This window comes from Thermothielavioides terrestris, chromosome 6, assembly GCF_000226115.1.
Source record: "Thermothielavioides terrestris NRRL 8126 chromosome 6, complete sequence".
Lineage (NCBI taxonomy): Eukaryota > Fungi > Ascomycota > Sordariomycetes > Sordariales > Chaetomiaceae > Thermothielavioides > Thermothielavioides terrestris.
The window spans coordinates 562,489-583,874 of NC_016462.1; the positions used below are offsets into that span (position 1 = coordinate 562,489).

Genomic DNA, 21,386 nt, shown 5'->3' on the forward strand with positions numbered 1-21,386 from the left:
GCCTTGTTGGCGCACCACCTGCCTACCTTACTTAGATATTTTGTATTTCGAGCGTCTTTTACTCGGGTTCCGGGAACTGTCCTGCGTCAGGCGTACGCATGTGTCCCTTCGCCAGATTCTTGTACACGACAGGACGATTTAGCGTAGTGAACATCCAAACACGACTCGGCGACGTCTCCGCCGGTCCTCCAGGGCCCGGTGTTAACGGGCGGTCTCGCCGTGGAGTCTCGCCAACCGGGCCTGGAGTTAACGGCCCTATCGGGAGAAAACCGTCAAGGTTGTGGGACGGCCAACGCCGGGCAGGGCTTGGCGACATGGGTACCGCTGTTCGATTCCCTTCCCCCCACTCGTATGGAGCAGCAGCGGCGATTACCAATCCTTCAACTGCCACATCCTTCCTCCTCGGTTGCCTCGAGGGAACAATGGCACACTCACTTGCACGACCCAACAGGGCTCCAACAAGGCGGTCAGCACGGGGAACCCGGCCACCCTGTCACTGGTCTCCGTCTTGCAACTCAATTGCCGCGTGGGAATCGTGCTTACAGAGCAGAAATTCCGAATGATTTGATCGATTTGAATTAGTTACATTTTCGGCTCGACTTGGAGGAAGAAAAGCCCCCCTGCAGAGCGGGCGCCATGTTACTTGACGACGACGCCACAGCCTCGATTAGTCCGGATGTCGAGAAGCCGCAGGGCTCCGGTGCCGACTGCGCCGGTGTCACAGACGGCGCCGCCGTGAAGCAGGACGCCCGGCCGCCGCCGCGGAAGCGGAGGCGGATAATCATCTCGTGCACCGAGTGCCACCGGCGGAAGCAAAAGGCATGGAATGGGCTCCTATCTTTCATGCACGAGTCTGTCGTGCCGTCTTTGCGCACTCCGAGCTGACACACGCCCGGCAGTGCAACCGCGGGTTCCCGTGCCAGAACTGCATCTCGCGCAACAAGGAGAGCGCGTGCAGGTACGAGACGGGCGCGCCCACCGCCAAGAAGCATGGCAGGCTAGCAACCACGGGCACCGGCTCCGGCGCGGGTACGGTGCCAACCCCTCCGGACGACACCCGCACCACGTCCGAAGACGCGAGGCGTGGCGACGCCGCCGCCGTCAAGTCCATCACCAGAACCATCACCACCTCTTCCACCTCTTCCTCCTCCGCCTCCTCCACCTCGATTCCCACCCCCACCACCGAAGCTGCAACAAGCATCCCCACCAAGGTCGCCACCTTCGGCTACTCCCACACCGGCCTCAACACGCTCGGCTTCCTGCACCACCTCGAAACCGCCCACCCGCAGTCCTCCTCCGACGACACCGTCCTCACCCCCAACAGCATCCACAACAGCAGCAGCAGCAGCAACAGCGCCGCCGACCCCGGCACCCCGGCCACCCGCGACCGCTACCGCGCCCTGATCCGCCAGCTGCCCCCGCGCCGCTCCATCGAGCGCCTCGCGGCGCTCTACTTCGACGAGTTCAACTGGCAGTACGGCGCGCTCGACCGCGACGTGTTCGACGAGCAGCTCGCCGCCTGGTACCGGCTGCCGTACTGCCTGCTGACGGGCGCGGCGGGGCCGGGGGCGGCTGCGCAGGGAGGAGGAGGAGGAGGAGGAGGGGGTCGGGGCGGGTGTGGAGCTGGCGGGCTGCTGGGCGCGGAGCTGCGGGCGTTTCCGGCCGTGGTGTTTCAGGTGTGCGCTGTTTCGTTGCTGGTCGTGGAGGAGGGTGAGGGTGAGGACAGGGACGGTGAAGGGTTTGAGGAGCTCAAGTACGCCGGCGGGATGACGTTTGAGGACCTGGCGAGGGAGTACAGCGAGGCCGGGGTCGAGGTGCTCAGCGTGCTGGGGAAGAGGGGCATGGGGCTGAATACCGTGCTCGCGGGGTGGTTGAGGGCCGGGTTTTTGAAGTATGTCGGGCTGGTCACCGAGTCGGTAGGTTGTCTTCTTCTCCAATGGACGGCGGCGGGACATGGCGGGCGGGCTGACGCGAGCACAGTGGCACGCCGTCGGTGCGGCGATCCGCGACGCGCAGGAGATCGGCATGCACCGCGACAGCCTGGACCCGAAGCCGGCCGACGACAGCGCCGAGGCCGCGCTCGAGAAGCAGTGGGAGATCCAGCGCCGCCGGAAGGTGTGGATGACGCTCACCATGTGGGACGTGCACATGGCCTGCGTGCTCGGCCGCCCGACGACCATCGACCTCCGCATGGCGCCGCCATCGCTGCCCGTCGACGCGCCCGAGCCGAGGGACCGCTCCAAGACGCCCGTCCTGCCGCGCGGCGAGAACGACCCGCCGACGCCGCTGTCGCGGAGCCTCTGGGGCTGCCAGCTGATGCGCCCGATGCGCGAGATCCTCGAGCTGGAGAAGGAGGGCCCCTGCCCCAAGGACTTCGGCCGGGTCGACCGCGTGCACAACGAGCTGGTCGACCTGGACGCGCGCACGCCGGCCTACTTCCGGCTCGAGAACCCGGACACGCGCTTCGACGCCCTGCCCGAGTGCGCCTGGCTGCCGCAGGCCCGCGTCTTCCTGCCGCAGCTGACCTCGTTCGAGCTCATGGCGCTGCACCGGCCCTACATCTTCACCCGCCCGCGCAGCCGCACCGAGGCGCTCAAGGCGAGCCTCGACATGCTGCACGCCCAGCGGCTGCAGTTTATGATGCTCGATCCGAGGATGTACAACACGTGCGTTTGGAACTTCTTCTCCTCTCCCTCCTCCATGATTGTGCATCGCTGAGACCGACGTTGGGCTGACACTGACGGCAACGGGTGCAGATTCTCCCTCTTCTTCGGCACCTTCGACGCCATCGTGCTGATGGCGTCCATCTACATCCTGTTTCCCAAGGAGCACCCGGACTTGGTGCCGACGGCGATCCAACACTTCCGGTGGGCCGTCGAGCGCTTCGAGGCCATGGCGTCCCGCAACCCGCTGGCCAAGGCCGCCCTCGGCGTCCTCCGCGCCATCTGCCTCCGCCTGAGGCGCGCGCTCGGCATGTCCATGAAGACCATGCGCGCCATGCTGGCCCAGCCGTCGGCGCCGCCCGGCCGCCTCAGCACCGCCACCAACACCAACACCAGCACCAGCAACGCCAGCACCAGCGCAAAAGACCCCTTCCCCCCGCCGCAGCAGCAGATGCCGCTAGCCCAGGTGCATCAGCACCACCACTCTGGCCACGACCATGGAAGCAGCAGCGGCAGCGGCAGCGGCAGCGGTGCCGATGGGGGTACTGGTAGCGGTACCGGCTCAATGCTCACCCCCGCCACGTCCGCGTCCGCCCCCGCGTCCGCGTCCAACCCGACACCCACGCCCACGCCGGAGTTCGGTTTCAACTTTGATTTCAATCTCGACCCGGATCTGTTCCGCTCCGGCGCCGGAGCCGGAGCAGGAGCCGGCACGGCCGATACAGGCACAGGTGGTCGTACTGACTCGGGTGATGGTGGTGGTGGCGGAGGAGGTGGTGGTGGTGGTGGGCCAGGCGTTGCCGCTTTCGACTGGACGCCGCCGAGCGACTTTGACTGGGCCAGCCTGCAGCCTATCTATGCCACCAGCGATCTGATCTATCACGACCTGGCTGCGACGGGGCCGGTGGCAGGCGGTGGTGGTGGTGGTGGTGGTGGTGACAGTGAAGGTGGTGGTGGGTCAGTGTGGGGGTATCCCGCTGCTTCTGCTGGTGGGTATGGTTCTGGCGCCGGTGCTGGTGCTACGCCTAGCGGCGCTACTCCTACCGGTGCTACTACTACCAGCAGTAGTAGTGGCGGCGGCGGCGGTGGTGATGGTACCATGGGCATGGACCGGGCGGGGCTAGGTATGGGCATGGACACAAGCATGGGCACGGGCATGGGCATGGGCGCGGACACGGGTGTGGGCGTGGATGTTGGCGTAGGCGCAAGCATGAAAGAGCTAGATGCGCTGGCTGCCCTGGCCCCGGCCGGCCCGCCCACGTTCTGCCATTTCGGCGGCCAGTTTGGCGACGACAGCGTGTGGAGCCTGCTGAACCAGTATGCGCCCTTTTAGATGGGGGGCTGTGAGACATAACCTAGTGGTTGCGTGCTCGGTTGGATATAGACACCTGGGAAATTGAAAAAAACGCGCCCTGGGAGGAGTCTCGGTGCGCTCGTTGGCGTCAGCGTGCGGTTGATTGGGTGCTGCCGTGCTGCCGTGGCGATGAGATGGAGAGAGTGAGAGATATGCTGCTTTCTGTGGTTTCTGTGACGTGCATTGGCTATCTACCTGCGGGCATTGCGCGGCATGTAAGACGAGCGCCGAGTTTGTTCCGCCACCACCTGCGATGCGATGCCTATGCGCTGACGGGAGGAAACAACTCGGAACGGCAGACCGCCTCGATGTACCCCGTAGGCGCATCCTGTGTTGTGTAATGGCGACTCTACCTAGGACCTCGCGACTGAGTATGGTGTGGTCTATGGGCATCTAGAACTGCGTGCCGCTTGTATGTTGTCATTCATACACTGGTTCGGAGACAGCGATGGATGTGAAGGTCATGGACCTATAAGTCAAGACCTCTCTCTCCCTCCCAGCACAAATATGGGGCAGCATCACACATGCATATGAGGGCCTGCACCAGAATCACTCCATTAGAATCCGTCCTGCCCAAAATAAGTCAACTCGACCACCAACAAATCCGCGGTTCCATCTCCTCCGCCAACCACCCGCCGCCGCCATCATGACGAAGCCCATCACTCTCCTCCACGCCCTGACCGCCACCCTGTTCCCACTCACGCAGGCCAAGGCCTGCACCGAAGGCCTCAACTACCGTGGCTATAACCTGCTGAAGAAGGGCACAGTACCAAAACCCCCCCTACCCTCCCTACCGTCTCCCTCCCCGAGTCCCGTCCAACCCAGTCCTCGATCCCGCGTCATCGACCTCTAGCCGAACACCTAGCTACCTGACTCACCTACCTACCTACCACCCTCCATACTCACCCACCCCATTCAACAGCCCCGACACTGACCCTAACAACAACAACGTTAAACAAAACACAGGCAAATACGCAGCGAGATCGACAACGAACCCAGAGCAGGCCGGACAGCCGACACAAGGACGTGGACAAGCAGCGCTCGCTCTTCCTCTTCCAATTGCGGCAGCGACGACGGCTGATGGATCCGCTAGTGAGGTGTACTTACCACGGCGAGCGACACGTGTGTGGACGGTGGGAGCGGGAAGGACAGCGGCTATTACATGTTACTATGTAACTAGGTAGCACAGCTCACTGGTTCAGTGTTCTGCTGGACCCAAGGGGTGGGCTGGTGTTTGGGGTTGGGACGGGGAGGGTCACGGTCGACTGACTGCAACGTTCAGGTTCTTTTCTTTTTTCTCACTGCCAGGCCAGTGCCGTCAAGCAAAAGAAACAGATGCCTCATCCTCGTTCAATGGCTACTGAAAACAGAGGGGGTATGTGGTATGTGTGAGCTAACGCCCATCCCGTGGTATCCCGTATCATGACTGCAAAAAAGAGGCCGCAACGCCTTTCTATCCGGGTAGCCTCTCCGACATTTTGGCATCCGCCCCCCTCTAAACGCCGCTGGCCGGCCACTTTAGAAGAACGGGCCACAACCGTGTCCTGCCGTCTGCCGTGCTAGTCATATATAGCAGCGGAATGCAGAAAAGAGAAAAGCATTGCCCGAGACGCTTCCAGACAGACACCAACACCGGGAAACGCCAGCCCCGGCTCGTTAGGCCCTGATACGATATGCGCACGGCCTGTTTGTTTGAGCACTTTCCACCTCTGTGCCATACGTCTCATGTGTGCGTGTTGTTGCTCGACCTGAGCAGCAAGCAAGAGGGAAGGGCGAAGAAAGAGCTATTCGAACTCGTCCCATTCCATTCCATCCATCCCATCTACCGACAACACCTGCAACATTCTGCAACGCAACCGCCCCTTCCAAAATACACGCCGTTACTCAATGAATCAGTTGCGTCTCCAAGCACTCACCGCTACCTAACAGACTCGACGGGAATTAGACAGATTAGAACTTAGACAGTCGACCCCTCCGCCGTCCCCGACGGCGCCGACGAAGCCGCAATCGCCGCCTGCAGCGACTCAAACAACTTGGTGTCCTGCGCGTGGTCGGGCGTCGAGTGATGGTTGGGTGGGATCGGGGGAGTGGGAAGCGGCTGTGTGCTGGGATGGGCGTTGGCGCTGGTGCTAGTCTGGTTGTTGGTGTTGGTGTTGGCGTTGGCAGAGCGAGGAGAGGTGTGGACAGGAGGCTGCTGCTGCTGCTGCTGCTGCTGCGGCGGCGGCGGCGGCGGCTGCTGTTGGGCTTGAGATGGGGTTTGTGGGGGTGGTGGTGCAGCCTGTGTCTGGGCTGGAGGTTGCGGGACAGTTTGTGCTTTTGCCTGCATTTGCTGTTGCTGTTGCTGTTGCTGCCGATGCTGGTGTGGTGTCTGCGGCTGTACTGCTTGTTGTTGCTGTTGTTGCTGTTGTTGTTGTTGTAATTGTGGGTGCTGATGTTGAGGTCTTGGTGGGCGCTGCTGCTGTTGTTGCTGTGCTGCCTGCATTGGCACCTTTGGCGCCTCTTGCGGCCGGACCTCGTGAAGCTGCTGATACGGCTGCTGGTGGACGGCCGGCTTCGGCTGTTGTGGCTGCAGGGCCGGCAAGTGAGACCGAGCGGCTTGCTGGACGCCGGGACCAGGCCCCGGAGCCGGCTGGATGGGAGGAAATGCCGGGATCCTGGCCAATGAATGGTGATCTGGAGCCTCTACCTTGGTCCGCGGTGCAGTTGGCACCGCCGACAGCGCGGCACCATTGTTCGACCCGGTGTGAGCGGCGGCTGTGGTCGCACCGGGAACGCCGCCTCCCACCCCGGCAGTGGCCGGCTGCGGCCGCTTCGCCGGCGAGGCAGCAAGCGGCGTGCTTGGCGTGCCCTGGTGGTTGTTCTGCAGGCCTCCCGCCAGGGTCATGATGCCCTGGATCCTCGCCTGCTCCTCTTCCAAGTTCATGCGTGCCTTTTCCTCGGCTTCCTTGCGAGCGGCCTGGCTCGGCGCTCGTGTCTTCAACTCTCCGGTGACGCTCTGGAGATAATAGGGCATCTCAGAGTTCGTCTTGAGAAAGAACAGTTTGAGATTCCTGGCCTTATCTTTCAGCTGCACTTGCGACCGGTCCTTCAAGATGTCCGAGATGGTCCCGTTCGGGCCGAAGAGCGACAGGATCTGACTCCAGTGCGGTCCCTTGACCATGTCCAGCCCGGCCATGAGTGCCTTTTCTTCTTCCGGCGTCCAAGGCCTCCGCGCTGAGTGCAGGCCCTCTCGTCGGGTGGTGTTGGAGGATTTCGCCACGGCCGCCTGACGCGCTCTTTCGTAGAGCGCGGCAGTTGGCATGGACTGGTTGGGCGGCAGCACCTCTGCGCCGGCCCCAACAGCAGGGGCGGACGCTGATCCCTGCGTGTAGGTCGGGTACGGAGACGGATGGGTGTGGCTCATGTGGCTCAACTGCGCCACGTATTGGGGATGCATCGGAGCTGGCAGGGGGACAGCGATGGTTAGCCTCTCGCAACTGTCGGCATCATGCACTGAAATGGGCGGCTGCTTACCAGTATTGGATCCGGCCAATCCAGACGTGTTTGAGGGTAAGTTGGAAAGCCCGTGAGCAGGGATCTCCGGGTTGTTCTTCAAAGAGTCCGAGATGAAAGAAGCGAGGTCTTTGGAGTCGACGCTTGGGGCGCCAGCCGAAGCGTGCTCACCTGCCGGCGGCGCCTTCGACTCGGGAACGTGGCCGGAAAGCGACTGCTCAAGGAGCCTCTTCAGCGCAAGATTGTCGTCCTCCATGGAGTGGGCTTGCTCTGGCGGGAGTCCATAAGAGGAAACGTCTTTCCCTTGGCCAGGTTCCCCATCAACCGGCGCGAGGTGGGATGTGGCAGATTGCAGAAGGGCGGCTAAGCTGTCGGGTCCCTCTTGATGGGCGTTGTTCGCGTCCTGCACGGTAGCCGTCTCTTCATCGTTCAACGGGATGTTCACGCCGTACCTATCGGCGTAATCCACGACGACGCCGAGGTGCCCTTGCAGGAAGCTGCTCAAGCTTTCAGCAAACCTCTCGGCAGACGATTCAGTTTCAAGATATTCTGACGAGGTCAGTCAGCAACGGAGTTCAAAGGCGGCCAGATCATCCGCAGAGAGGCATACTTTTGATGGGCTCGTCAGCGGCACTCTTGACCAGGAGTTCTCTCCTCTCTCGCATTTGGCTGACGAGCGCTTCCTCCTCGGGGTTCAAGAGCGAATCTCCGCTGCGCTGCTTTAGGAAGCTGTCGAAGTCGACGGGGAACAGCGCATCCAAGAGCGGCGAGACCGGCTGGGGCTGTTCCGGCTTGTTGAGAGCATCGAGCAGCAGGCGCGTCTTGAGGCAGAGGAGCAGCGCGGTCAAAGACGACTTGTACTCCCCGTCCTCCGGAATGAAGATGGAGAAAAAGGCGTCGTGCACGTCCTGGAGAGACACGTCGTGAGCGCCGAACACGCTCGCCGCGGTGGCGGCCAGATTCGACATGCGTATTGTTTCGCGGTCTTCGGAGTCGGCGATGTCGAGCTTATCGGGCGAGAGTAGCGGCGAGTCAGAGAAGGCCCGTCTGGTGGGTCGAAAGATGTCCAACAGCATGTCGTAGGCTTTGCGGAAGTCCGAGTCGGCGTCGGCCAGGAGGGACGCCGTCTCGGCGTGCGGCTGTTGGGACAGCCTAAGGAGGATCTGGACGGCAACGTTGCCCAGGAGCGGAAGGCTCATGGAGCGCATGACATAGAACGGGCTGCGGGAGGCCTTCATTATCTTGTTCCCTAGCTTTTCCAGCTCAGACGTGGTGCTGGCCGGGCCGGCAGGTTGAGACCTATCGACATCCTGCATGGCGACGTGGTTGCCGGCCAGGTTTGCTTGCTGGTCGAATCCGGCAAGAGCTTCGTCCAGGATGGCGGCCAGATCAAGATTGGATGACGCCTCGACCCCGTTTCCCTGCTGCTTTGGCTCGGCGTGTTCCGTTTTCAGCCGCTTTATGCTGCCTCCATCGAGCCCCTCCTCGCCGTCTGGGCTTCGGGGACGCTTCGGGGAGCATGCGCCAAGAGTCGCCGGCGAAGCGGAGACAGACGCGCTCTGGGGATGCGGAGGGAGCGCCGCATTGGGCCCGGCGGGCTCGAGCGCCTGCGCCAGTGACTGGGCAAGCTGCGAATGGGGCGGGCTCAAAACCTCGGGTGCCGGTTCGATGGCCGCCAGCTTGTCGGAAGCCGGGAGCGGAGCAGGGGTAGGCTGGGGAGCATGGGCGGCAGCGGCACCCCCGGTGGGATTCGGAGGCGGCGTGAGCACAGCAGCCGGAGCCTGGGAAAGGGAGGGCGGCGGAGAGACAGCATTGGATTCGGTCAATCTAGAGGCATCTGCAGCGGGCTCTGCCTTGAAGTGAGGAGGCGCGTCCGGCCCGTGCTTAGGGTCGGTGTCGGGATTTGGGCCGGGACTTGGGTCGGGAAAGGGAGAGGCCCCCAGGGCGGCGAAGAGGTCGGCTGCTAGTTGCGACGCGTCGGCCATTGTGGGCAACTCGCAGACGGAGTTGGCAGGCCCATCGAACCGGAGCTGATGGAGAGTTTGGTAGCTGCTGCCTGTTCGTACAGGCAGCGGATTGCAAAGCACCAGGCGGGGGGTTGGGGGAAAGGGGGAGGGGTGGTTGACCTCGTCACGGCGGGCAGGAGCGATGGGGTGGCGGCACGAGCTTCGAGGTGACTGCAGGAGCGAAGGGGGTAGCCGTTTACCGGTCACGGTTTCCAGGTTTGAAGCCGCCGCTAGCTAGGTACCTCAGGTGTCGTCTCCGTGACTGCCAATCGTAGGGTTGTTGACGCCGTCACGGCCTTGAAGGTCTGCAAATGATGCGGCGGGGAGTCGGAGCTCGCTCGGGTCGTTCCGAGAATTTTTCTCCGATAGCCAAAGAACCTTGTCGGCTCGTCCAGCGAAGCCCTTATAATGTGCCCCAACCTCCGATACACAAATGCTGAATCGAGTGGAAAAACAGCAACAACTGGCAAGGGCACCTCCCGCTTCCTCGGTGGATTGCCAGAGTTGAAAGATGCATTTACTCTGTTCTTGGGTCCTTGTCTTTCTTTTTCTTTTCCCTGCCCCAAGTCTGCAGACCGGCCGCGTCAGGGACACCAAGCTTCTAATCCATGACCCAAGTGGCCATCAAAGATTTTGTTTCTGCCCGAATCACAGGATTCATCATTGCCTGCCTGCTGCATCATTGCAGCATATGCCATGAACCGAGTTGACGCAGCGTGTTTGGTTTCATCAGCAGGCATGCTGGGGCAAGGTAGGGTCTGTGCACGACTGGTGACCGCACGTGGTGGACAGACGTCTTCCGCACAGACCAGAGATAAGATAAGCGAGTTCGTTGATTTCTAACCAGCCGAGGACAAAAGCACAAGACAAAGAGCCTGGAAAGCAACCTAGAAACGTGAAACCGCTGCTCCCGCTCCCTCCCTTGCGGCCTCGAGCCCGGGCCTACCATGTTCGGGATTTTTGTATAGTAAGTCAAGTACAGCAGTTTCCCTCCCCTCGCTGGCTTCTCGAAAGTCTCATTGGCTGGTCAGCTGGCAGTGCCCGCTCCCATTGAAGGTTCCATGTTACTGCTCTGTTGCGGGCCCGCTCGGGATTGAGGCCCCCCGGCTCGATGGGGTTCGCTGTATCATTATGCCGAGGTTATGCTCTGCATGGCCGTCTTTCAGATTGAGAGTTGTGCACAAGAGATCCCAACGCAACATTTTTCCCACAATATGACGCAAACCACAGCTTTGTAATTGCAGTTCCCGAAATGTCGCCGCTAATCGGCCGCAAGAAAAGTTCAAAGACACACAGGTGGGCGCAGTGGAGCCATGCCGTCCACGTGAGCCCGCATACTGTGTAGTTGCATGAAAGCAGCGGTTCTGATAGGTTCCCAGTAGCGATTGAAGAGGTCAAGTCTTGTTGGTTGCACTGCAAATCCGGATCGATTCTCGAAGCATGCGGTTCCTTCCGGGGCGCGACATCCGGATTCAAGGTCCCGTCGCTTTCCCACGGGATTCCGGAGATACACTAGTGCAGTCCCACCGGGCAAATGGGCCCCACTCAGCTGAATGCGGGGAAACAGGGGGGCCGGCGAGACTGCGGGGGTTACTGCACAGTAGGTCGGTAGTCGACCATCGATGAGCGAGATTGGTTGTTGGTGTCACGGGTGGTATGCAGCGCCGAAGGGCCCAGAACAACATCTCGTTCATCAGGCTCGTATACCACTGCGATACGGAGGACTGTGCAAACTCGCGAAATTGCGAGGTATGATGCACTGGGATGGATGATAAATAGGTACCTAGGCAGGTACGCAGTTGTGGCGGGATGGGAAAAGGACAGGAGAGAGAGGAGAGCGCGTTGAGCGTCACAACGTCTTGACGAGCCCAATCGCAGCCGTCCTTGCCACGATCATCATCCCCTGGCTGACCCGTGAACACGCCGACCCCGCTTCCCAAAGCCCGAAACATCCATCATGGCGTTCCACTCGGCCGTGGGGAAGCTTGAGGTTGTGCAAGGGGCCGGGTTCTTCCGTTGCCAGGGCCCATCCACCCCGAAGCAATCCCCCTTCCCCGCGTGCTCCTCTCCGCGTGCCCGCTGGTCCCGCCCCGGTATAAAGTTCGCGCGGGGCGACTCGTCCGTCCAAACTCTCCAAAAAACGGCTTGCTCACTCTCCCACCTTCGCACCGGCCGGTTTTGCTTGGCATTCGACTGACTCGAGACGCGTTCATCCCCGCCGCCATGTCTAACCTCTTCGTCGAGCTGAAGACGCCGGTTACCGGGCCCTATCGGCAGCCCACCGGACTGTAAGTGGCTTGCTTGCTTACACGCCACTACCTGCATACCTATCCATGTCTCCATGTCTCCGTGTCTCCAGGTCGCGCTGCAGCACTCCCGAGGGCGATCAACGCACTCGCCGTTGCTAGCCGGGACCCGGATGCAAAGAAATAGGCATGAGTAGATAGATGGAGGACACACGAGGCTGACTGGCTCGGCCGCAGCTTCATCAACAACGAGTTCGTCGAGGGTGTCGACAAGAAGACGTTTGAGGTCATCAACCCGGCCACCGAGGAGGTCATCTGCTCGGTGCATGAGGCGACCGAGAAGGATGTCGACATCGCCGTGGCCGCCGCGCGCGCCGCCTTCGAGGGCGTCTGGCGCCGCACCACCCCGCAGCAGCGCGGCATCTACATGCTGAGGCTCGCCGACCTGGTCGAGAAGAACCAGGAGCTGCTCGCCGCCGTCGAGTCGCTCGACAATGGCAAGTCCATCAGCATGGCCCGCGGCGACGTCGGCGCCGTCATCGGCTGCATCCGCTACTACGGCGGCTGGGCCGACAAGATCGAGGGCAGGACCACCGACATCGAGCCCGACATGTTCCATTACCAGAGGCGAGAGCCGGTACGTAGTAGGAGAGTGCCCTCGTCCCCGGAACCTGGCTGACCCCCGGCGTTGTTGTTGCTGCTGCGTGTGTAGATTGGCGTGTGTGGCCAGATCATCCCCTGGAACTTCCCGCTCCTGATGCTCGCCTGGAAGATCGGCCCCGCCCTGGCCACGGGCAACACCATTGTGCTCAAGACGGCCGAGCAGACGCCTCTATCCGCCCTTGTGTTTGCTCAGTTCGTGAAGGAGGCCGGCTTCCCCCCCGGCGTCCTCAACATCATCTCCGGCTTCGGCCCGGTCGCCGGTGCCGCCATCTCGTCGCACATGGACATCGACAAGGTCGCCTTCACCGGCTCCACCCTCGTCGGCCGCACCATCATGAAGGCCGCCGCGGCGTCGAACCTGAAGAAGGTGACGCTCGAGCTCGGCGGCAAGTCGCCCAACATCGTCTTCAACGACGCCGACATCGACGAGGCCATCAGCTGGGTCAACTTCGGCATCTACTACAACCACGGCCAGTGCTGCTGCGCCGGCTCCCGCATCTACGTGCAGGAGGGCATCTACGACAAGTTCGTCGCCGCCTTCAAGCAGCGCGCCGAGCAGAACAAGGTCGGCGATCCCTTCCACCCGGAGACCTTCCAGGGCCCGCAGGTCAGCAAGCTCCAGTACGACCGCATCATGGGCTACATCCAGTCGGGCAAGGAGGAGGGCGCCAAGGTCGTCACCGGCGGCGAGCGCCACGGCGACAAGGGCTACTTCATCAAGCCGACCATCTTCGCCGATGTCACGCAGAACATGAAGATCATGCAGGAGGAGATCTTCGGCCCCGTCTGCGCCATCGCCAAATTCTCCACCGAAGAGGAGGCCATCAAGCTCGGCAACGACACCTCGTACGGCCTGGCTGCTTCTGTGCACACCAAGGACCTCAACACGGCCATCCGCGTGAGCAACGGCCTCAGGGCGGGCACCGTCTGGGTGAACTGTACGTTGGCTCCATCCAGTCGCCTGCATTTTATTACTGGACTTTCTGTTCTTGTTTGCTAACCAAACGTGAACCGTGTGCACACAGGCCATAACTTACTCAACCATCAGGTTAGTCCCGGATTGCCTGCCTGACTGATTTGCGCTCCTGTTTTTTCCGTTTCGCTCCGAGTACTGACCGAACCTTTTGGCAGCTTCCGTTTGGCGGCTACAAGAGCTCGGGCATCGGCCGCGAACTCGGCGAGGCCGCGCTGGCCAACTACACCGAACTCAAGAGCGTTGCCGTCAACATGAAGGGCAAGCTCTTCTAAAGCAGGGGGTGCAGTCGGGACCTATCCATTTAGGCCGAGCATGATCCGCATTCCTCTGCATACTCACAGCAGAGATGCGGGGTTTGCTCAAATTCAGTGACACACCGCATTGACCGCCGCCGATGGATGGTAAAGGTTGTTTCGGGCACTAGGTTGATTGGCAACTTAAGGGGCTCCTAGGAAAGGCGGGTGATGAGGAGCGAACGGTGCGGGTGGAGGGAGCCGGCGGCTAACCCCTGAGCGGGCGGCTAACCCCTGAGCGCTGCTTACAAACTACAGCCAGCCATATGGACGGTTATTCTCGGGTGGCTCTGTGACGAGTAATGATCTGTATGTGTTAGTAATGCTTGTCTAGGTTTGCGATGGCAATGCAAAGCACGTCTTGAGTTTGTGACTGAGAATCGGCCTTGGCGGGTCGATAGTCCAGTTGGTCATCAAACCCGTGCCATGCACTGCAACCGTGCGGTAACCTCAAGTGGGATACAGAAAGGGAAACAGGAAAGGAGAGCAGACCCGACGAGAGGAGAGGCATATAATGAGAGGAACGAATGGGGCATCCCCGAATACAACACGAGATCGACCTGCACGACTCCGAAACGGCCGCCTGGCTACGAGCAACGCACAATCCTCCCACTACCCCTATTATCGCATGACTGCCCCGAGAGGCTGGATGCGGACCGGGCATCTCAGCCGGCCCATCCTGCGATTTTTGCGAGTATGGGCAGTCCAAGCCATCCGATCATTACTCCTATCTCACAATAGATATTCCCCCTTTGCCTACTCCAGGAGCGTGAGCTGCCTGACGGGGCGTCATCAGACGATGGCGGACTGTCCCATTGCTATCCGTGGCAAGGACATGAGCATGGGGAGGAGGCAATGGAACTAACCACACGGGAAAGACTATGGCGGCGGCAGCAGTACCTCATGAGTCCACGTGCCAACATCCCAAGGCAACGGTAAGAATAGCCCCGAGGTCCGCACAAGGGGGAGATGATCTCGCCCGTGGCAGGCACCCAGCTTTCACCGCAAGAGTTTGCCATCCCCATCCAAGCCCCCCTCCCCTCGCGCCGTCCCGCTCTGCGCAGTCCTTGAGCAGCGGCCCAGTCACTCATTCGGGAGACGAGATCCTCAGAGCGGCGGCATGGGACGTGACTTGCGACCGCGCAATGGGCATGCCACAAGCCCCTCCACCACCATCATGGCGCGTAGTCGCCGTCGGAAGCTCGGATACGCCGTCACACCTCCTCCCAGCCCGCATATGCCACAGGAGCAGCGTACCCTTCCTCCTTCCTGCACACGGCTCACCGCGCGAGCGTTCCTCTGCGGGTGGGAGACCGCCACCCACCCACTCCACTTCACGGGGTGTCCGGATAGGAAGGGTTAGGCAACCCATCTACCTCGCGAGCAAAGTATCCCCGGTAAGGATGGCACCAACAACAGAGAACAAGGCAGAAGAAAAGAAAACCAGCTCTCCGTCCGCGCACCAGGCGCAAGGAGAGACAAGACAGGGAGGGGAGGGGGGAACAAGGGGGAATAGGCAACCCATCGGACTGGAGTATACTACTCCGTACACCGGACCAGACCAGACCAGACCAGACCATGACATGACAAAACATGACAGGACAGCCCGCCCGCCCGCCCGCACGAAGCTTTTGCAAGACTCGGTCAGGCTTACCGGTTACCGGCACACTTTGACCGAAAAGCGAAGACCGAAACGCGGCGGGAACTCATAGACTGGCGTGGCGAGACGAACATGACTGAGTTGCCTCCCAGCCGTCTGGCCTTCTTGTCTGTCTGCCTGGACGACTCCCCGTCCCCGGCGCGCAGTGCATCGGTCCGTCGAGAGCCCCGTTTGCCGTTTCTGAGTGGGGTGTATATGTGTGCGTTGGGCGTTTTCCTGGGGGGGGGGGGGGGGGGGAAGGGAAAAGGGGGGTTGCCTTTCAAGCCCTGGCCTGGCCTGGCCTGGTATTATTGCCTTGTCTGGTCGAGCCGGGACAGGTTTCATAGTCTGTTGTTGACTAGTTTCGTGAAAGTGGATGAGTGTTCGCCTGGGCAGGATAGGAGCGAGGCATCTGGAACGGGAATGCTAGCTGGGCTGGAAACGGGAGGAAATCGGGTTGCCTTGTGATGGTTTCGGTCGGCCAGGACGGAGACTAGCCATCAAGAAGAAGGGGGCTCGTTGCGGTCCTTGTCCGCGTCAGGGCGGCAGGGTGCTGGATATCTGTCTGCCTCGGACTGAACCATGCGGAGCTTCGTCCCGTATGGGTGACTGACCCCAATATGCGCGGTTAACCAGGTTGCCTTGGGCCGTTGGCCAGACGGCAGACAAGCGCGGGGTGGTTCCGCTCAGGCTGCTCCACGTCAGCTGCCGGACGGGGTGGATGAGGAGCAGCCAAGCATGCTTCCTTGGTTGTGGCCCTGGACGTTGGTCGCGGGAAGAGCATGGAGCAGGAGAGTAGCGGTTGCCTTGAGGGCTGACTGACCACGGCACTGCTCCTGTCTCCATCAGAGTGATGGCGTGTTCGGGAAGGATGATCTTGCTTTGGTCGGCGTGAACCGTCCCGGCTCCCTCGCTCTCCCTCCCGCTGTCTCTCCTGGCACCCCCCCCCCCCCCCCCGGGTGGAAGTACCTCGGCGTGCGAAAGTGGCTGGCCAGGGTAAGTTTGGGAGGGACGGCGGATCATGCGATCCAACAAGGCAACGAGTTCGCCTTTTCGTCGGCGGGACAGGCGTCTGTGGCCGGTGGGAGCCCGAAGGCAGATCTGAAGCTGATGGAGGCGAGGAGTCCCAAGCCAAGCTGGACTGCCGAGTCGGCGTTGGGTCGGGATGGGACATGGCGCCAATGACTCGGTGGTCGGGTCTTCAGAAACCGCCCGCGACCCGCGCGAGCCAGTTTGCACCTGGCCTGGCCGTTTCTCCCCATCTCGACGCGACGCCGAGCAGCAGTTCCCATTCTGCCCTGTCGGTGTAAGTGATCCACTCACACATATCCACCCACCCACCACTCATCCTCCTCCCCCTCTTCCTCCCGTGGCGCCCTTTCTGCCTTGGGGAAGGGGAAAGAAAACGAGAGAAGGGGCGACGTCCTAGGAGTGGACGCCTCGTCGGGACAGCCGCACAGGCGAGGGGGGGTACCACACGGAGAGGGCAGGAAGGTAGTGCAGGCAGGCTGGACAGGGTACGCCATCCCGGAGGGCTCCGAGCAAGGTTCCAGACTCAAGGTGGTGTCTTTGCCACCACTACCACACCGAGTCTCCAGTGCCAGGCCCCAGAGACCGGCGTCGAGACTGCATGTACCACACTCGGGGTTGGGGATGGGGGGTTGTGGCGGTGCATTGGCCGAATCCAGGCCGACCCGCGCCGCGCGAGCGACGAGTCCCGGGTCGGCGGTAAACCGCGACACGACCGCATGTTGGGCCCTGAAACACGCAAGTGGCCTCGTGAGAGAAAAGAGAAAAGAAGAGGAAAACGAAACAAACCAAGGCCGATGACGGCGGCTTCTCTGTCTGGCTCACTACAGCCGACTACGTCATCGTCGTCGGCTATGGAATCGGCGTCGGCTTGCCCCTTGCACAGCTGGGCTGCGGTGCACAAGTACGGCGGCGGCACAGCAGGACAGAGTTAACATTGATCACGCTATGTAGTGGATGTACTGTACTATGTTATTCGGAATTAGGTAGTCACTGTGTTGTTTACTCGCAGACAATGCGCGGATGATAGCGGAGGCGCATGTGCTGCTCCTGACTGAAGGGCCCAGGATTTAAGCTGAACCCCAATCCCACACGCACTGCTGGCAGGGGTTGGCGCTGCAGGCTTGCGTACGGATAGAGACCGGACTTGGCAGCCACGGCTGGCTATGACGAGGGTTAACCTACACGCACGGAATGGCCGGCTTGCCTTGCGTAAGAAGTTATCACGGCAGCCTCGCGCAACTATCCGGCGATGGACGGCAGAGCGGCGGATGGCGTCCAGCTGGTAGCCGTGGTCATCCACTGATGGCGCCGGAGGGTCCGCTTGACGGAAATTGAGGGAGGTGAGAGAGGTGAGAGAGGTGAAGAGAGGGGAGAGAGGGGAGGGGAGGGGTGGAGGGGAGGGAAGGGGTGGAGGAGAGGGAGGGGAGCGAACATCGGTGGGCGGCGCCAAGGGGTCCCGCGACGCCGAGAGAGCCGTCCGCCAGAGGCCACCCTCTCTGCTGGCTGGAGGTTATAGAGGTCCCGCCAAGACTAATTTCGGCCAATTGTCGGCAATGTTTTTACAACGTCAGTACCCCGCCAAGATCGCCAAGGGGTTTGCACTATCGCCACGGGTTAGCCACGGGTTAGTTCGCCGGGGGTACGGGGGGCGGCGCTAGCCCCCCGCTAGTTAGGATTCGGGTTAAGGTTAGGGTGAGGGTCAAGGTTAGGGTACGGGTTAACTTCGTTTTCTTTTTTTTCGATTTGGTTGAGGTTTGGTAAAGTTGTTGCTACGAGTCTTCGCGATTGTGCATTGTCGATGTTGCTCTAAGTCGTCGCGGCCCCGCTTACCCCGTGGCGATTGTAAATACTTGTAAGCGGCAACCTCCGAAATTAGTCTTGGCGGGACCTCTATAACCACGACCCTCTGCTGGACGCTGTGAAGGATAACTAATCAACGTCATTGATGGTTTAATGAGTGGCTTGTTTTGAGATTGCCGTGGCTTGTGGTTCGTGGCTCAGGCTCGGCGTTCCAATGCGACAGTGAGTGGACAATGAGTGGACAGTGAGTGGAACAGTTAGGCCAGCCGCGGCTGAGAGAGGCTGGGCCAGTTGAGGCTCTCGAGAGACCGTGCGAATCATGCAGCGCAATGCAAGTGCCCGACTCCTCCCGCTCTCGGCGGCACAGTTGACGAAACTCTCCTCTTCCCGGGATGTCATGAGACAATGTACCTAATCACTGTGTACGAACCTGGAATGTACTGCGTAGGACGGACTGCCGGGTGCTGTGATGCCCGCAAGCAGTCCTAGCACCAAAGTCCTGTCAGGATCCTTTCGGGAAGGCATGCCGGCGATGCAGTGAGCCGTGTGACCCGTTCGAAACTGAGGAGAACAAAGAAAAATGCCCAGCGGGGGCCGAGGTCGCACCACCCAACGTGGAACACACGTCACAGCAACGAACGCATGGCTGCGCCGAACGGCAAGCGGCAAGCGAGGATCAAGGGGAAAGGGAGCGTCTCGTCACGTGAGGCTGCCGAGACATCGCAGGCCTCCCACCAATTGCAGAGTCGCAGCCGGGGCTCAGCCCCACTCAGACTGTTCAGACTGGCCAGTTTGGCGCACCCCGACTGGCTGGCGAATGGGCTGCCGCCTTTCGGCGCCTACCATGGCCCTTCCCCTCCCATGTTACACAAGCAGCCCACGTCCTCCCGGCTTCGAGTGGCCTTCTTTCGCAGCTTCTTTGTGTCGCCGCCTTTTGCCTCTGTACCACCTCCGCACCTGTTTCTCATCAATTCCCAACTTCTTGGCTTCGCCATGCCGCCTGTGCCTCGGAGTCCTCCTCGTCCCTTCGGGCGCTCCAGAAGCTTGAAGTGGAGCTACAATGCGCGTCAGCTGTCATGCCCCCCCTCTTGCCCCCTCCTCCTTCCAAACCGCCGCTAGTGTCTCTTTACATCCTAGCTTCACCTGGCAGGCACCGAGATATTCGAGTTGCGGATGGGACGCAAAGCTGCCGCCCTTCCGGTTCAAGATGGCCTTGCATGTGTGGTGTCCGTCTAGTTGCGGCCGCTCGAGTCTCGGCCAAGGTCCGATCTAGAGATCCGGGACTGCAGGTCGTGCTCTCATGACTCCTTCCTTCCCTCCCTCCCTCCGAGGACGCCTTGAAATTCAACCTTGGTGTCCAGGTGTGTGTGGCCATGCTGGCCCCGTGGGGTTGAGCCTCATCCTGCCCCCGTCGTTACACGCCTTCGTCACCCCCCACCATCTTCCCTCCCCCCCTGGCCATGGGTGCGCATAGCCGTACGGGTACCCGTACCCGTACCTGCACCTGGATCGGAAGTATCGATGCAACTTGTGCCTGAACCCCTTGCTGAGGTCAAGCCTCTCCCGGTCGCTTGTGCAAGCCCCTGCTCTACTTCGCGTCTGTTACTGGCTACCCTCCAGCAATGCATGCAAGATTGTGTGCATCCCATGCGGCCTCCTTTCCCATGGGCGTTCGCATACTCAGCCCTACCGGGCAGCTTGCACCTCGATCTCGTTTACTTTAAAAGCCAGGCCTTCTTCCCTTCTCTCCCTTTCCCATCCGTCCATCCACCATCGCCCTCTGTCATCTTGCAACAGCCAACTCGCACACAAACACGAAGCACCAATACACCAGTCGTGCCCTGCTACCCAGTTCTTTTCTGATTCCCGCCAAGCTCCGAATCTTTCGCTGCCATGCCGGGCCACACCCGCCGCGTCTCCTTCCGAGACGACTTTCCCCCTGAGCTGGAACCGCGGCGCACCAGAGGCCGTAGCCGCCCTCGCAGCCGCAGCGCCGAGCGAGTCCACACCATCCTGGACGACGTGGCCGGCGACATGCCAGCCCGCGAGCGTGTCGTCACACGCGAAGCCTACGACAAGCTGCTCCGGGAGAACCAGTTCCTGAACATCCAGCTTCGCGAGTTCGAGCAGTCCCGCATCTGGGTCGACGAGCTGCGGCGCGAGAACGACGAGCTGCGGCGGGAGAACCGCGAGCTTCGCCTCGCCGCCGACTGCTCCTCGGAGAACGAGGCCCGCAAGGACGACAAGCTGCACGCGCTGCGCAAGAAGTGCGCCAAGCTCGAGACCGAGGTCAGCGAGCTCAAGACCAAGGTCGCCCACTACACCAAGAAGGCGACCCGCTTCGAGGAGCTCTACAACGAAATCAAGCGCAGCTACGACGACGCCCAGCGCCGCCTCGGCATCATGCGCAGGAACATGGACGTGCTCGAGGCCGAAAACAGGCAGCTCGAGCAGACCAAAGACGCGCTCAACCAGCGCCTCGCAATCGAGGAGCGTCTCAACGCCCGTCGGCCCACCCGCTTCTAGCCTTGTCCTGCCTCTCCTCGTCTCGGTCAAGCAGAACGAGTACCACTCCTCGTCTCTGTCAAGCAACGAGTACCACCACATCGCAGATGTTGGGCCCGCATTTCTACGGACATCCATCGCTTTTCTCCTCTTCACGGCTTGCATGATTTGGACCGACAAAATAGACGGATTCGGCGTCAGGGATCGGGCATGGCACGGCATATACGGCGGCATGGTTTGAAATGGGATATTGCAAAGAGGGAAGATTGATACCAACACTCTCGCAGATGGATCATGATCTTGGGGTCTGGTTCTGGCTTTGAAAAAGGCGTCTTGGGATTGCTCTATACTTTCACCGGTCTTGGGATTGGGCTTGGGCTTGGGCTGGGTTGGGTAATTTGGGTTTGGCTCTGGTCAAGAAGGAGATCAGATTGTTTCGATACCCCGAGCGCAGTACCACGCGGTACGGAAGGACTTTACGTTACGGTTTCGGCGGCGCACACCATCATCATCATCATCATCATTATCATCAGTTGAGCGAACAGGGTCGCCTGACGGTTTGTGGAAGGCTGGAAGGAGGGCCGGACAACGGACATCGGAGGGAGGTGACATCCTCCTTGAAAGAGGAGGAATTCTTTAGATAGATTACCTAGAATGGACAAGCCGCCTTGTTCTTCAATCATCTGTTGCGCAAACCTGTGGTGATTTGCTTGCCTG

At 60.9% G+C, this 21,386-nt stretch overlaps 5 protein-coding genes across 5 annotated transcripts; 4 read left to right on the forward strand and 1 right to left on the reverse strand.

Annotated features, from left to right (window-relative positions):
* The first annotated feature begins 399 nt into the window (after positions 1–399).
* Positions 400–4,417, forward strand: THITE_2123167 (uncharacterized protein). The gene is made up of 3 exons (XM_003657398.1): positions 400–1,916; positions 1,981–2,666; positions 2,757–4,417. The coding sequence occupies exons 1-3, from the start codon at positions 822–824 to the stop codon at positions 3,994–3,996; spliced, it is 3,021 nt and encodes a 1,006-aa protein (XP_003657446.1). The 5' UTR covers positions 400–821; the 3' UTR covers positions 3,997–4,417.
* A 246-nt stretch (positions 4,418–4,663) lies between these two features.
* On the forward strand, positions 4,664–5,193 carry THITE_116456 (uncharacterized protein; the record flags this gene model as incomplete). Its single annotated transcript, XM_003657399.1, has 2 exons — positions 4,664–4,783; positions 4,984–5,193. The coding sequence occupies 2 exons, from the start codon at positions 4,664–4,666 to the stop codon at positions 5,191–5,193; spliced, it is 330 nt and encodes a 109-aa protein (XP_003657447.1).
* Positions 5,194–5,708: 515 nt separating this feature from the next.
* Positions 5,709–9,596, reverse strand: THITE_2123169 (uncharacterized protein). Its single transcript, XM_003657400.1, has 3 exons — positions 8,120–9,596; positions 7,531–8,058; positions 5,709–7,458 (listed from the first exon to the last, which is right to left on the reverse strand). The coding sequence occupies exons 1-3, from the start codon at positions 9,492–9,494 to the stop codon at positions 5,975–5,977; spliced, it is 3,387 nt and encodes a 1,128-aa protein (XP_003657448.1). The 5' UTR covers positions 9,495–9,596; the 3' UTR covers positions 5,709–5,974.
* A 1,800-nt stretch (positions 9,597–11,396) lies between these two features.
* THITE_2123173 (uncharacterized protein) lies at positions 11,397–13,841 on the forward strand. The gene is made up of 5 exons (XM_003657401.1): positions 11,397–11,803; positions 11,999–12,398; positions 12,474–13,362; positions 13,450–13,472; positions 13,556–13,841. The coding sequence occupies exons 1-5, from the start codon at positions 11,739–11,741 to the stop codon at positions 13,670–13,672; spliced, it is 1,494 nt and encodes a 497-aa protein (XP_003657449.1). The 5' UTR covers positions 11,397–11,738; the 3' UTR covers positions 13,673–13,841.
* A 5,570-nt stretch (positions 13,842–19,411) lies between these two features.
* THITE_2171502 (uncharacterized protein) lies at positions 19,412–21,349 on the forward strand. Its single transcript, XM_003657402.1, has one exon. The coding sequence runs from the start codon at positions 20,058–20,060 to the stop codon at positions 20,688–20,690; it is 633 nt and encodes a 210-aa protein (XP_003657450.1). The 5' UTR covers positions 19,412–20,057; the 3' UTR covers positions 20,691–21,349.
* The last annotated feature ends 37 nt before the right edge of the window (positions 21,350–21,386 follow it).

Excerpts from the sequence above, each read along its gene's own strand:
- THITE_2171502 (XM_003657402.1), top strand. The coding sequence starts at position 20,058 with ATGCCGGGCCACACCCGCCGCGTCTCCTTCCGAGACGACTTTCCCCCT.
- THITE_2123173 (XM_003657401.1), top strand. The coding sequence starts at position 11,739 with ATGTCTAACCTCTTCGTCGAGCTGAAGACGCCGGTTACCGGGCCCTAT. Across the intron at positions 12,399-12,473 it reads ATTACCAGAGGCGAGAGCCG|ATTGGCGTGTGTGGCCAGAT; the intron begins GTACGTAGTAGG and ends CTGCGTGTGTAG. Across the intron at positions 13,473-13,555 it reads ATAACTTACTCAACCATCAG|CTTCCGTTTGGCGGCTACAA; the intron begins GTTAGTCCCGGA and ends ACCTTTTGGCAG.
- THITE_2123167 (XM_003657398.1), top strand. The coding sequence starts at position 822 with ATGGAATGGGCTCCTATCTTTCATGCACGAGTCTGTCGTGCCGTCTTT. Across the intron at positions 1,917-1,980 it reads TCGGGCTGGTCACCGAGTCG|TGGCACGCCGTCGGTGCGGC; the intron begins GTAGGTTGTCTT and ends ACGCGAGCACAG. Across the intron at positions 2,667-2,756 it reads GATCCGAGGATGTACAACAC|ATTCTCCCTCTTCTTCGGCA; the intron begins GTGCGTTTGGAA and ends CAACGGGTGCAG.
- THITE_2123169 (XM_003657400.1), bottom strand. The coding sequence starts at position 9,494 with ATGGCCGACGCGTCGCAACTAGCAGCCGACCTCTTCGCCGCCCTGGGG. Across the intron at positions 8,059-8,119 it reads CGCTGACGAGCCCATCAAAA|AATATCTTGAAACTGAATCG; the intron begins GTATGCCTCTCT and ends TGACCTCGTCAG. Across the intron at positions 7,459-7,530 it reads ATTGGCCGGATCCAATACTG|CTCCGATGCATCCCCAATAC; the intron begins GTAAGCAGCCGC and ends TCCCCCTGCCAG.